Raw genomic sequence first — 13,331 nt, 5'->3', positions numbered from 1 at the left:
GTCGACCTAGCCATGGAGAAGTGCTAGACTGCTTGAAATGGTGCTTTATTCCCTTTAAAAAATGTTTTGTGGTTTTCGTCCCTCACTCCCCTCAGGTCACCTCTGTAGGAAGGTGCTAGGCAGAGAGGCCGAGAGAGAAAGTGTCTAAGGTTCTTAACTGGCCTGGGTACAGGGCACTGCCCCAGTAGCTGGTACAGGAGAATCTATATCTCAGGTTCAGGCGGATCCGGGATGGAATGCAGAATAAAGGAATGCTTCTAGGAAATCGTTTTGCTTGGAATGATAGATGGCCAAGCTTCAGCCTTTGGTCCAGTGCAACCTTTGCCTCAACTATCGACAATAGAAAATTAGTTTGGTTAAAAGAACTAGAATCGCCAGCCAGAATCACACCAGCCTCTGTTACCTTTATGCTCACTGTTAGGAAAAGATTAACTTGGGTGAACAGTCTGCTCTGTTAACTCCTGGGGGGACTCCTTCATTCTTCCCAAAGGACTGGTGCTTGAATAACACCCCAAAGGCTGAATGCTGAAACGCACCGGTCCTGGTCTGCAGTTCCTTAAGAATGGACTGGAGGTGTGGTTGAGCGGATATGGAAAAGCTGCCCTTCCTGCAGAAGATAAACTGCCTGCTATCCCAGCCCAAATCTCAGCCCGAGGTATATTTCAGTGAAGGCAGGTAGCTGTGCTTCTCCGAGCAGAGAAGCAGCTTAAGAGCAGAAAGGTAGAGGAAATCTAGAAAAGAACCGTCATGATACATATTTATCCCATGGTGTGGAGGGAGAGGGCAGAGAACCCCATGGCACTTCGCTTATCCAGCAATTTCTGTCACTGTGGTGACCAACTTCTGCCCGTTCCACAGGGTTTTGAACTGCTCAGGGACTGGGAACTCATTCTGCAAAGACAAAAACAGAAGGTTTCGATCTGAACTAACAGATAGGCTGGAGCGAAATCTTCCCACTTTTCCTCCAATGCTTGCTTCCACTAACAGAGCAGAAAGGATGGCTGACGAGAACTATGCTGAGCTAGCCTGGCTACAGAAAGGGCAAGACCGTCTCTTACACCACCACAGACATCGTGAAGGACTCATGCAGTGGAGAGCGGGAGCACAGGCTCCAAAGCACACAGAAATCTGTCTGCTGTCATTTGTTAGTTAGTGATGCTTCTCTGACTATGGGTTCAGTGACACCTGCCTGACAATACACTGCAACATTCCCGTTCGTCTGTACTACCCTGACCCTCCTCTTCAACCTGAGAAAGGCAGAAACAACCCCTTGGGGTTCCGTTTTGAGGGACTACCTCCTGCTCTTGTGTGTTTGGGGAGTGCGACCGCCGGGTCTGACCCACTCAGTCCAGACTGTTTGTCAACTGGCTGTCCCCTCCGTTCTGAGATCACACCACTAAATGGCACAAGATACTTACAAAGTCGCCGCCTTCTGTGGGAATGAGAACATTCATCTCAGAAGATTTGGCACTGACTATTTCACAGTCCAGGGAATTCTTGCTCAGGTAAACATGGCAGCCATCTGTTTTGTTGATAGAAATGGTTGGCACTTTACCCATTACCTGCGGGAAAAAACCAACGACACTGAAAAGAGCAAGAGCTCCCAGCAGCTGGGGAGAAGAACATTAAGTTGCGGGAAGAGCTCTCGTTGCTTCCTGTGATTCACTAACTACTTGAAAAGCTCACAGGTGCACAGCAAGACACTGGATCCGAGGAGCGGGCTGGGATGGGTGCTGGCGAGAGCTCCTTCGAGAAGCCAGTTCCTCGCCTGCCACATCTAATGCAGCTCCGCTTACGGAATCAGATTCCCACCACGGCAACATCTGTGAGTCGGCTGTGTCTCAGTTAGTTCCTCGGGGACCCAAAAGCGGCAGCCAAGAGCTCAAGTTACCTGAACTTTGACATCCCGACTATTGATTATCTCCACAATGCCCACCACGTCATCAAATACCAGACCAAGTTTCTTACAGTTATCTGGAAGAGAAGAGAAAGGGAGCAGGTCAACGGGGGAACTTCAAAGGGAAGCAACAGATTCCAGCCGGTGGGGAGAGGGCGAGGGGGCGAGTCACAGCCCTCCGGGCTCCGGAACAGATGTCTGCAATTGCAACAAGAACTCACCCACTGTAATGGAGTTAATTTTGCCCTTGATTTGCAATGTGGAGTTGACACACTTGTAGATGTATGACACCTGCTTCAGCTCTGTGTCTTCAATCACCAGGTTGGAAACATTTTCCTGATTTTCCTATTAAAGAGAGGTCTTTTCAGAAATCTCATGACTAAGCAACTATCCCCCACCCCAAAACAAAAATTAACGAACCCCCCCCACCCCAAAAGAGGCTATCGCCTCTTAAATTCATGTGATCCCTGTAATCTATGCCTGAACCTTGCACTCCTTTGGCAGTGCTCTGGTCAAGCCTTCTAGTCCTTCCTCCCCTTCTTCCTCCAGCCATGGCGTTTTAACTCACCACTCTCCACTTCTTGCCCTCCAGTTCCAGTAGAGGGGGTTCCTTTGTGGCTGGTTTGGGGGACGAGCTGACTCCTGGTTTAGGTGCAGAGAACGGTTTGGGGCCACTTCGCACTGGGCCACTCTGAGCCTTTAGAGCCGGGTTCTTGTGAGTCTTCATGTCATCAGATACGTGTTTCAGGGCTGTAAGAGTAACAGCTACCTAGTTCCTGTCCTTCCCAGAAGGACTTTTCGAAGGGGCAACAACCAACTTACAGTCAGAACTTAAAGTGACCCTTAACAAAATGAAGTCCAAAGTCAGACAGAAACGTTCTCTCACAAGCAGTTTTGAAGAAGTACTCGATGATTTTCTTTCTCCGGGAAAGTTAAATTATATGGTTCAAGTAAAAAACAAAACAAAACAAAACAACTTGCAATATAGTGGGGTAGGAGTGGGCGGGAGAGGAAGAGCAGGTATGCGGATGAGTAGAAAAATATCCTAAAATAACATATACCAAATATGTATCTTCAAAAATAGGAATTTTTTGGTTTTGGGGCAACACCTGGCCGTAGTTAGGGGCTATTCCTGGCTGTGTGCAAGAGTAGCCCCTGTTGGTGCACTTTTTTAAAGCAAAAAAAAAGAAGAAAAAGAATGTGGTAGTAAAGAAATCGGATAAAGAAAAATACCTCATTCATAGCTAATCTACCACACTCATTCAGTAACATTCATTCATTCACACTCATTCTGGAAGTCTCCTGTTTTTTCTATCAGTACTTTTTGGGGTCTTTTTTTTGTTTGTTTGTTTGTTTTGTCACATTTCACACCCAGCAATTCCTAAGGGTTACTTTCTGGCCCTGCACTTAGGGATTACTGATGTTGCTCAATAGGCCATATGGGATGCTGAGGATCGAACCCGGGTCAGCCAAGGCAAATGCCCTATCCACTGTACTATCACTCCGGACCCTATCCATCGTTTTTTATTTAGTCATAACCATGTACACTGTGAGCAATTTTTTTTGGTTTTGTTTTTGGGCCACATCTGGGGATGCTCAGGGTAACTCCTGGCTCTGCACTCAGGACTCACTCCTGGTGGTATTCAGGAGGCCATATGGGATGCCAGGGATCAAACCTGGGTCAGCTGTGTGCAGGGCAGGCACCCTACTCGCTGTACCTCCAGGCCCTGTGAACAAATTTTAACAAAATATTTTTTATGTTAACACACTTCCAAAAATGTATGTTTTTGTTGTTGTTAGGAAAAAGATTTCCTGTCTCCCTCAGCAGCCGCTCCTGAACATAGACCAATCTAGAGAGCGAAAAATTAGTGCCCTCCTTAAATACAAGGCTTTTTCCTTAAATAATACGTGGTTCAAATGAGAGGAAAAAAATCTAATGGCCGCACAATATGCCATTAAGAGGGCTTGTCCTTGAAGCCTGTGTCCCCCCTGAAACATGTATCTCACTTGCTTATCTAGATGTTTCTTTGCTTGCCTATTTCTACTCGGGAGAAGCCTGTGTTCTCTCCAGCTCACACTTCTCCTTCTCTCACATCTCTCTAAATAAGTCACAATAAAAAAAGGAGGGGGAGGGAGTTGTTAGCTGGAGAACTAGTACAGAGGGCAGGGTGTTGGCCTTGCATGCAGCCAACCCAGGTTCAGTCCCCAGCACCCTATGTGGTCTGAGCCCTGAGCACCACTGAATGTGGCCTAAACACGGACAGGAAGTGGGGAAGGGGGGGGGATGCGGCGATTTCCATCAAGAGAATATGCCATAGTTAATTTTAATTATCATCTCTTCTACTGCTGGATATTTAGGCTGTCATACCTTTTTAATTACTATTAAAAAAAAACACCGCAAAATGTTTCCTTTATTTTAAATATTTTTATAGACTTCTAGGAGAAAGCCTAACAATGTAAACTTCTATTTGTATATTAGGGTATCTACTTTCTCTAATAAAATGACTTTCCTACCACGAAATTTCACTTAACGAATACACTCCCTTTGAAGCAGTTAACCCCCAACGTGATTACTTCCCAAAGAGACCAGGTGCTAACACAAGAAAAGCTCTTGGTAAAAGTACCAGCCCCATGTCTCTCACAGCAAGATACCCTGCGCCCTCTTCTAGGTGCCCCAACTGTAATCACCCATTTTCAGTTCCAATTAAGCTAGCTCTGCCATTCCTCTGGGCATGGCAAGGGATATGATGCCTCCAACTGAAATGCCTCATATATATATATATATATATATATATATATATATATATATATGAGCATCTGGTTTACAAACTGTTGGGTCTCTAGTTGGAACGATCTGACCCAAAAAGCTTATTGTTCCGACCCTTCCTGCCCAAGTATTCACTTACCATGTGTGATGCTCTCCCCCTGGTTAATCTGCGCAAACAGTGCTGAGCGGGAGGCAGAATCATCTGAGCCTGAACTGGTGGGGGCTGGAGGAGGAGGTGGGCCTGGTGGAGGGGGAGGAGGCCCTGAGCCAGCAGAGGGTCCCGATGGCAAGCCACTCAGTTCTTTTGCGACAGGCCCCTGCAATAATAAATGCAGGTAACAGAGTCATCAGCAGTCACCCTCTTGTCCCCTCTGTGCCGTTCACATGAGGACCCCATGTATTCAGGGGACACACTGCCCCACCTGGCAATGATAGATGCTCCCTTCCCACACCCAAGCTGGCTTAATTCTTCCGTAATTCTTTTCTCAAGGAGTCAACTAAGCTTATTTTTCACCCGTCACATTTTTCCTTTGGTCTAATTCCAGCTCTAAAGAAAAACATCCTAAAAATTTACACAGTTTGTCAAAAGTACCTCAGACTCAAGAGGCCCAAGGCTGATTTCATCATTTGCTTATTTTCCCCTTGGTAGTCATCCCCTCACCCCTACTTCAGTGAAATACCTTACCACTGAAGCTTGACACGGTAATCTCCGTTCAATCTCGTTAAACCTATTATCTTGGTTTTTTTCCCCCACAAATTCTTTCCTATGCAGACATGAACACTTCCATAATCTCTGTCTAAGCACTAACCTATGAACTGAATCTCTTCTAAGGATTAATCTGATCATTATCACCGTCCCACTCAAATACCTAGAATAGTTTCTTAATACCTATTATGAAGTCTAAAAGTATCAGCCTACCTTCCTTTCCAGACTTTCTCCTAAAAATCTATCACTCCTTACTGAAGTTATCTCTAGTTGACACTATGTTTGCTAGTATCCGCATTTGTCCAATGTCCTATACCTGCAGAAGTCTGAGGTCAGAATTGTCCTCTTCAAGTATAATCTCATCCGGTATGAATCACTCTTCCTTATACTGCACAGTCTACGGTGATGATGTCTGTGTGTGTGTCTCGGACAAAGCGGCATGTGCTACATCCCTGGTGTAGTATGTATCTTAGCAATTACCTTGGTGCTTTTTCTGTTTTTGTTTTGGGGCTGGGGGGGGGGGGGGTACATCACCTGGCAACACTGAGGGCTTACTCCTAGCTCTAAGCTTAGGGATCACTTCTGGTGGGGCTCAGGGGACCATATGTGGTTCTGGGGATTAAACCCTGGTCCACTGTGTGCAAGGCAAGTGCCTCCCCCGCCCCGAACTATCTCTCTGCCCTCCCCTACTTTGTGGTTTTTACTGGGATTTTATATCTATATTTTCAGGCTTCTTTAGGGCTGGGATAATGCTAACTCATTCATCTCTTGCCTTTTGAATACTAGTCATTGTCCCCTGTCCACATTTGCTGTAACTGAACACTGCTTCTTTTTTTACTTGATTTTTTTTTGGGGGGGGGGGCGGGAGGAGGGGGAGAAGGTGGGGAGACAACCTTTGAAGCAGTGCTCAAAGGAGGTCTGGGGGCTACTGCTGACATTACTCTGCCAACCCGGCAGACAGTTCAGTACCAGGGCCTGGTGTGGTAGCGCTGTTCTGGCCCAGCGGAGCTTGCGGACCTCAGGGCTGTACCTGGCAGCACTTGTGAAACCTTCTTTTAATACTTGTCTTTTCCTACCTTACATGGGGAGAAATAAACTAGCACTGTTCTTAGAGTTTGGTAGTGCCAAAATCCATGAAAGCAGATGCAAAGTGGGAGGACTTACTAACCGTTTTGCTCCAGACCAGTCCGGTGGTGTGGAACTCCTTAATGTAAGCCTGCAGCTCTGTCCATATACTCAAGTAAGCTTTGACCCACTCCACATGCTTCTTATCCCTACGAGAATGAAAGAAGACCTCAACACCGGCACAGAACACATCAGATAACAGTAACCCAGAGCTCACCTTCTGGTGAGTCAAGCCTGGGGCATTTCCTCAGCTTTACTCTCTGGTGGCTTTTCTTCTTTTTTCAAAACCTATTCTATTACCTTGATTAGACCAAAGTGCTTTAGGATAAGGACTCCAGATTACCTGTCTATCTCAGATTAAGTGACAAAACCATTGGTGGTGGGGGCAGAGCAGAGGCTGGGTAGGCGCATCAGGCTGGGTAAGCGCATCACACCCAGAGGTGCTCAGGACTTACTCCTGGCTCTGTGTTAGGGATCTTGGAGCGTTCAGGGCACCGTATGGGATGCCGGGGATTGAACCCAGGTCGGCTACGTGCCAGACAAGTACCTTATCCACTGTACTCTCACTTCAGCCCCCACAAAACCATTTGTTCCAAGCAGACCTTTAACAGAACCGAATATACAAAACTGATGAAGGCAAACATTCTGTACCCGAAGGCCTGCGAAGGAGAACTCTACAGCTTCGCCACGACACTCGAGGAGCCTGTGCCCTGTTCTTCAGCCTGTGGTCCTGGTAGTCTGCCAAAAATTCCCTTCCACTCATGCAGCAGATGTTGCATTAGCTAAAAACTTTCATTTTATAATACTGGATTTAATAAAATGTTATCTACACTGAGTTTTGTTTCTGTCTTGGCTGTCAACCAGTCTGCCAAATATTTCTCCTATTTTCCCTGATCCGCAGGACCAAACACACTGAAGAGGACTGTGCTCGGGCTCCACAAAACTCAAATGCCTTCCAGTACAGAGCCTTATGCCACCAAGAAACAATACAAATTAAAATACAATCATCATTAAAGGAATTAGCATTATGCTTCAGGTCTCCTCTCTTCTAATTAGCCAGAATACTCAGTGATTATTTAACATGAGACCCAATTTCCTCAACTATAGATGGTAGAGTATAATGAAAACATGCTTAGTATATAATTATACATTAAAGCAACATGTTATATACAATTATAACATTAATTCCAGGCTGCTGCAAGGATTAAGGAAGTGTCTGTGCTCTGGGACATAGCTGACACATACAACGGCATGTTGCCTTCACCAAGTTGTAACTCAACAGATGTTGCTGAATGATGATTCATGGAGCAATGGGAGGGTCTGGGGTGCTAAGCAGACCCCCAACAGAGAAGTTGGACTGGTGGGAATATATGATTGGACATACAATGATCCTCCTTGATTTAACACCGGCACCGGTTGGTCAACCTTCCTCTCACTTTCCCTGACTACAGGATTAAGGGTAAAAACGGGAAATCAAACCATTTCACCTCCAACAAAACCTCCTATACATGGAAGGGTAAGCACCAGAAGATTAATATTCGCCTTCTATAAACTCTTGAGTAAAAAAGCAGAAGTGGAAGCAGAAATACTTCCCGTTTGTATATGCAGCATCTATGTGTCAATATCTACTGAATTTCCCAGAAAGCAGCTCTCAGAGAGATTGGAGAACTAAGGAAGAAGCCACAAGCAGCCTAATGCCAAAATGCTACTTTAGCAAGTAACCGGCTAAGTTTGTCCTTAACCTCTTGAAACGGGACTTACACATCTTTGTACTCCTTGAGGACTCGGTTCGTGTAGAACATGGCCGCGTCATTCATTTCCTTCACGTAGGGACCAGGCTTGGGAGCCTACAGAAAGAGCAGTCAGTGACTCAGAGCACTTGGTTCTATCTCCTTACTTCCTGCCATCCCTTCCCCCCTCGGGAAGCTGTGCTGCTCACCATAGCCACCCAACCCAAGGCCTGGATACTTTCGCTGACAGCTGACAGGTGGTTGAACAACTTGCTGCCTCGGTTCTTCTCCCGGAAGGTTAACACTTCTTGGATCTGCTCTGAGATGGGTGCCAACAAATCAGAAAACTTATTCTACAAGAAGACACAGGGCAAAGAATCAGGTTAGAATCTTTCTAAAAAAGTTTGACACGTAGGTCGACTCTGATCCTGAAGGTCACAGTTCTTATGAATGACAGTGAGCCCCCAAACAAACCATGCAGTTAATCCTGCACACATTCATATCATTGAAACACAGCTCGCTATCCTCATAGAGTTTCAACATCCCAGGCTGGATTTGTGATTCTTCATGATCAGGATTCCTTTCTCTCTCTACCTCATAAAATTCCACCATTTCAGTCACTGTCATAAAATCAGAGAACTACTTTACTTCTAGGCCTTTGTTCTAATGGTCTCTCCTTCCCCCCCGCTATTCAAATACTCCTTATGCTGTGTGAGAAACAGCCCTCCACTGGCCGCCTACAACATTTACTGTGAGTATGACCAATTTAGGAATTCTATCACACACCAGAACAGACTATCAGCGAATCCATATTGAGTATGTTTTCTTTCTCATTAACTCCTCAAAGCCAAGGCCTTTGTCCTAGACCTCTTTCATAATCCTTTAGCACCCAACACATTGTTAGTCCCCGAGCAGCTGCTTAGAAAAATGGGTCAAATCAAATGCAATTAGGAGACTTGGTATTTGAGCAGGCAGCTCAACAAAACGGATGAATCTAGTTTCAATGCTTTTATTCTTGCCTCAAAGCTCAGTTTCCTGAATATCTCAATCCTCAGATCTTAGCATAAAATATTCTAAAGTAGTAGTCAGCAAATCTTTATAGGGCCAGACAGTAAATACTTCAGGTTTTGCAGGCCACATGGTCTCTGTTGCAATTTCTCATCTCTCCTTTTAGGGTAGAGTAACAATACCTAGAAGAGTAAGAATGACTGTTTCCCCCCATCCCACCCCTATTTCATTTACAATACAGATGGCGGGCTAGATTTGGTCTACAGGTCATTAATCTATCAACATGTGGTCTATAACAAGGAAAATATAATGGTGTTTCAGCTGTCTGACTTGTTGGGAAAGCACGAGTCTGGAAAATGGTTCATACAAAATTATTTCACCATTCCAAACAAACTTATAAGTATACTAATGTATCTGATATCATGTTATACTATTTTTACATTATTTAAACATGTCACAGTTGTCTAATTGTTTTCATACAGCACTGAGAACTTGTTTCGCATCCCTTTGTCTAAGAAAATCAAATGCAAATAGAAGATATGAGGCTGAAATTTTTGGTTCTGAGAAGAAGCCAAAGAACAAGTTCATTTCATTAATATAACGTATTAGGCAGGAGTTATGTTAAAGATTCTTACCCAGACCAGTGCAGGATGAGAGTAAAAGCAATCCTTCAGTTCTAGGATTCTCACAGCAGCATTATGAAACCCACTGACAATGATACAAAGGAACCACTATCTATGACCAAACGGACTTTAGGGGAAATATGATAAGCTTGGGCTTGGCAAGATGCTTAAAAAATAAATAAACAAAGTGGGTCAGAGAATAGTTCAGAGGGTTAAGGCACCTGCCGTGCATGGAGCCAACCCTAGTTCAAACCCAACAGCCCCTGAATACTGCTAGAGTATGGGTTCCATCCCCTCCCCGCAAAAAATGTCTATATGTCTATGGAGAGAAATAGCAAAGTTCCTGACATAATAATAATTGGTAATTCTTTAAAAATGACAGCTGGGCGATAATACAGTGGGTAGGTGCTAGCCTTGCATGCAGCCTACACACTCAATCCCCAGCATCCCATATGGTCCCCTGAGCCTGGTAGGAGTGATGCCTGAGTGTAGAGCCAGGAATAAGCCCTGCACCTTTGGTTATGGCAGCAAAAAGGCTAGCAGAGAGGGCTGGGGAGACAGCTCAAAGCAATAGAGCACAGGTCTTATAAGTGTATGTAAGCCCCAAGTTAAACTGCCAGCACCACATGATCCCTTGAGTACTTCTGGGTATATCCCTGGATATACCCTAGCACTGTGAGGCCTGAGCAGCACTGAACGGCTGGGTCTAACCACTGAACCATCAGGCCCACGGCAACATCTCAGAGAATGACTGCCAGGCACCTGAGCACTGTGGGGGAGACACCCAGCTCCCCACACCAAAAAGAAAAAAAAAGCCAGCAGAACCTAAGATATATATAATATATATGTATTTTTTTATTATTTTTTTCCCCACATTACCACGGTGACACTTTGAGTTTGACCCCACTTTTGTGACTTGGGTGTGTCTGGGTCTGAGCCCAGTGGGTCTATTTAAGCTGTAACAGCTGAGCATAGATCCTCAATTTGTCCTGAATACCAAACCAAAACTAAATCAAGTAATAGCGAGGGAACTTACACCTGCTGGCTTCTGGCACTGAGAGGCTGTAACCAAGAGAGCGCGCTCCAACTTCAGACCCGTGTGGACCATCTCCGCCTACGGGAAGGAAGAATCTGCTATCAGTGACATATTACAAGGGGAGAGATCCTGATAAGAAGAACCTGAACCCCCTACTCGCATGTACACTGGGAACAACCCCAGGCACTTCATATATTGTTTTCCCCAAGGATCCTAGATCGAAGGGACTGATAACAAGGTCACAAATACCACTGCTCCAGTTGGAACTGAAATCAAGGATTGCTATCCAGAAACAGAAACAATGAAAATCAGGGCTAGTTTGAGACAAGTCAACTTAGCACTTACCCATGCACTGTGACCTGAACTTCACTGGAAAATCCCTCCTATCATTACTGGGGGTAGAAAGGTGGGGTGGGGGTGGGTGGGTGTGTTAACAAATCATTTCTCAAAAACTAGAGGTAGGAATAAAAGTAAAGGCCTAATTTGGTCTAGCGCTTTCAAGATATTAAATTCTTTTGGTTATAGCTTTTTCTCAAATGTTAGATCACAATCCATCCACAGACAAATCGATTTAGTGAGATATAACTTCATTAAGTGAAATAAAATAGAAAAAAAAATAAGCTAGGATGTAGCTTGGTGGTCAAGGGTATACTTGCATATGTGAGCCCTGAGTTCGATCACTGGAACATAAGCACACACACACACACACACACACACACATTCTCACATAGAATAAGAGTACAAGAGTTGAACAATCAGTGGTTAGGCCCTTGCCAGTGGCTCACCCTGGTTCAAAACTCAGGCACCACATACAGAACGCATGAGCACTGCCAGGAGCAATCCCTGAGCACAGACCAGGAGTAAGCCCTGAGCACTGCCAGGTGTGGTCCAAAAACCCTTCTCTGGATGGACACACACACACACACACACACACACACACACACACACACACACATAAATTAAAAAAAAAAACTGATTTATTTCCTGGGGTCTTTGTTTTTGTTTTGGGGTCATAGCCAGCAGTGCTCAGGGGACCATACACAGTGTCAGGGATGGAACTAGGGACTCCATAAAAGCATGAGCTCCACCCATTCAACTATCCATCTCTCCGGCAATATATTTTAAAACAAAAGAATGGTTCAAGTTTTAGAATCTTCAAAAGTTACAGGCTATTGGACAAGAGATATAGTACAAAATTAAAGGACCTTGTCTTGCATGTGGCCAACCACCGTTTGATTCCCAGCACCTCCAAGAATAATCCCCGAGCAGTGTCAGGCATGCTTCAACAAAAAAAAAGCTATATAAAGTGAATGTGCAAATCCCCACACCCTTAGCCAAGTCCCAGTGCCACTCTACCGCTAATATCATGACCAAGAGATGGTACATAACACCAGGGGTAATCCCTAACTGCAAAGCTAGGAGTAACCCCAGAGCACTGCTGGTGTGCCCCGCCCCCCCACCTCAAACCCCCTCCCCCTAAAAAAGAAAGAGATGGTATACATAAGAGGCTCAAAATAGATCTCCCAAAGTCCAAGCAACCAGTCTTGCTGAAGGATCAAGATGATTCTACACAAGCTTTCTGCTGACAATGACCAGTCAATTGACTACAAGGAAGACTGCGTCCTAAAGAGAGACCAAATATGTATAGACGGTGCTGCTGACAATGGAGGTGGCAGCACATAAAGGGACGTGGGTGAAGAGGCATCTGTCAGTACCTACTTCATATTCCTGTGAGCTAAGTGAGAAAATAGCCCATATTAGCATAAGTAATAACTATCGAGCGAGCCTAGTTTCATAAATGCTAAGTCATGATAATGAGTCCTTTGAAAAGCCACTCTTCGCTTGGTTATATAACACGCTGGGATCAGTCTAGCAGAATGCTCTAACTACAGAAATCAACTCGGCCAAACTAAGAGAAACCCATGGAGAATGCGGTAAAAGGGGGGGCGGGGAGGTGGGGGGGAAAGTCTGTGTCTGAAAAATCTACGAACAATTCCAGTGTCTGGTCTACACTCCAGTGAAAGTTGAAGAGGAAAAACCCAAAGTCTCTCCGGAGATCAAATCTCAGGTTTAATCTCAAAACCTCTCAAGGGATCCTAAAACCAAGAATTAAGAATCAGGATTTCAAGAAAGCCACCAGTCCTGAGAAGACAGCTAAAAACGGCCAAGTGGGGGCTGGAGAGCTTGCACAGTCAACCCAGGTTCAACCCCTGAAGCTGCATAAGGTCCTCTGAGTCCCACCAGGAGTGATTCTTCAGCACAGAGCCAGGAATCAGGCCCGGGCACTGCTGGGTATGGTTCCCCTCCCTCTAAAAAAGGGAAAGACATTCTTACATGTTTCTGTACATCTCCCCCAATTTCTTTACTGATCTTCAGGTATTCTGCCACGGGACCAGCAAGCAGTGAGTCAAAGGCCTGTACAAATGGAGCTGCCCCTGG

General features: G+C 45.1%; 1 protein-coding gene across 4 annotated transcripts in view; it reads right to left on the bottom strand.

Annotated features, from left to right (window-relative positions):
* Positions 1-51: 51 nt before the first annotated feature.
* CAP1 (cyclase associated actin cytoskeleton regulatory protein 1) overlaps positions 52-13,331 on the bottom strand; it is a 29,615-nt gene continuing 16,335 nt past the window's right edge. For all 4 annotated transcript variants that reach the window (XM_056122867.1, XM_056122869.1, XM_056122866.1 and 1 more), the window contains exons 3-13: positions 13,227-13,327; positions 10,893-10,970; positions 8,435-8,578; positions 8,257-8,342; positions 6,539-6,644; positions 4,804-4,981; positions 2,466-2,647; positions 2,119-2,242; positions 1,892-1,974; positions 1,419-1,562; positions 52-891 (exon numbers count right to left, since the gene is read on the bottom strand). In XM_056122867.1, coding sequence (XP_055978842.1) covers positions 808-891; positions 1,419-1,562; positions 1,892-1,974; positions 2,119-2,242; positions 2,466-2,647; positions 4,804-4,981; positions 6,539-6,644; positions 8,257-8,342; positions 8,435-8,578; positions 10,893-10,970; positions 13,227-13,327 — 1,310 coding nt within the window. In that variant the 3' untranslated portion in view covers positions 52-807. The remainder of the gene's footprint in view (positions 892-1,418; positions 1,563-1,891; positions 1,975-2,118; positions 2,243-2,465; positions 2,648-4,803; positions 4,982-6,538; positions 6,645-8,256; positions 8,343-8,434; positions 8,579-10,892; positions 10,971-13,226; positions 13,328-13,331) is intronic.

The sequence above is a fragment of the Sorex fumeus genome, unplaced genomic scaffold (genome assembly GCF_029834395.1).
Source record: "Sorex fumeus unplaced genomic scaffold, SorFum_2.1 ptg000047l, whole genome shotgun sequence".
Lineage (NCBI taxonomy): Eukaryota > Metazoa > Chordata > Mammalia > Eulipotyphla > Soricidae > Sorex > Sorex fumeus.
The sequence above is the reverse complement of the archived record's forward strand: the minus strand, read 5'-3'. Positions and strand labels throughout refer to the sequence as shown.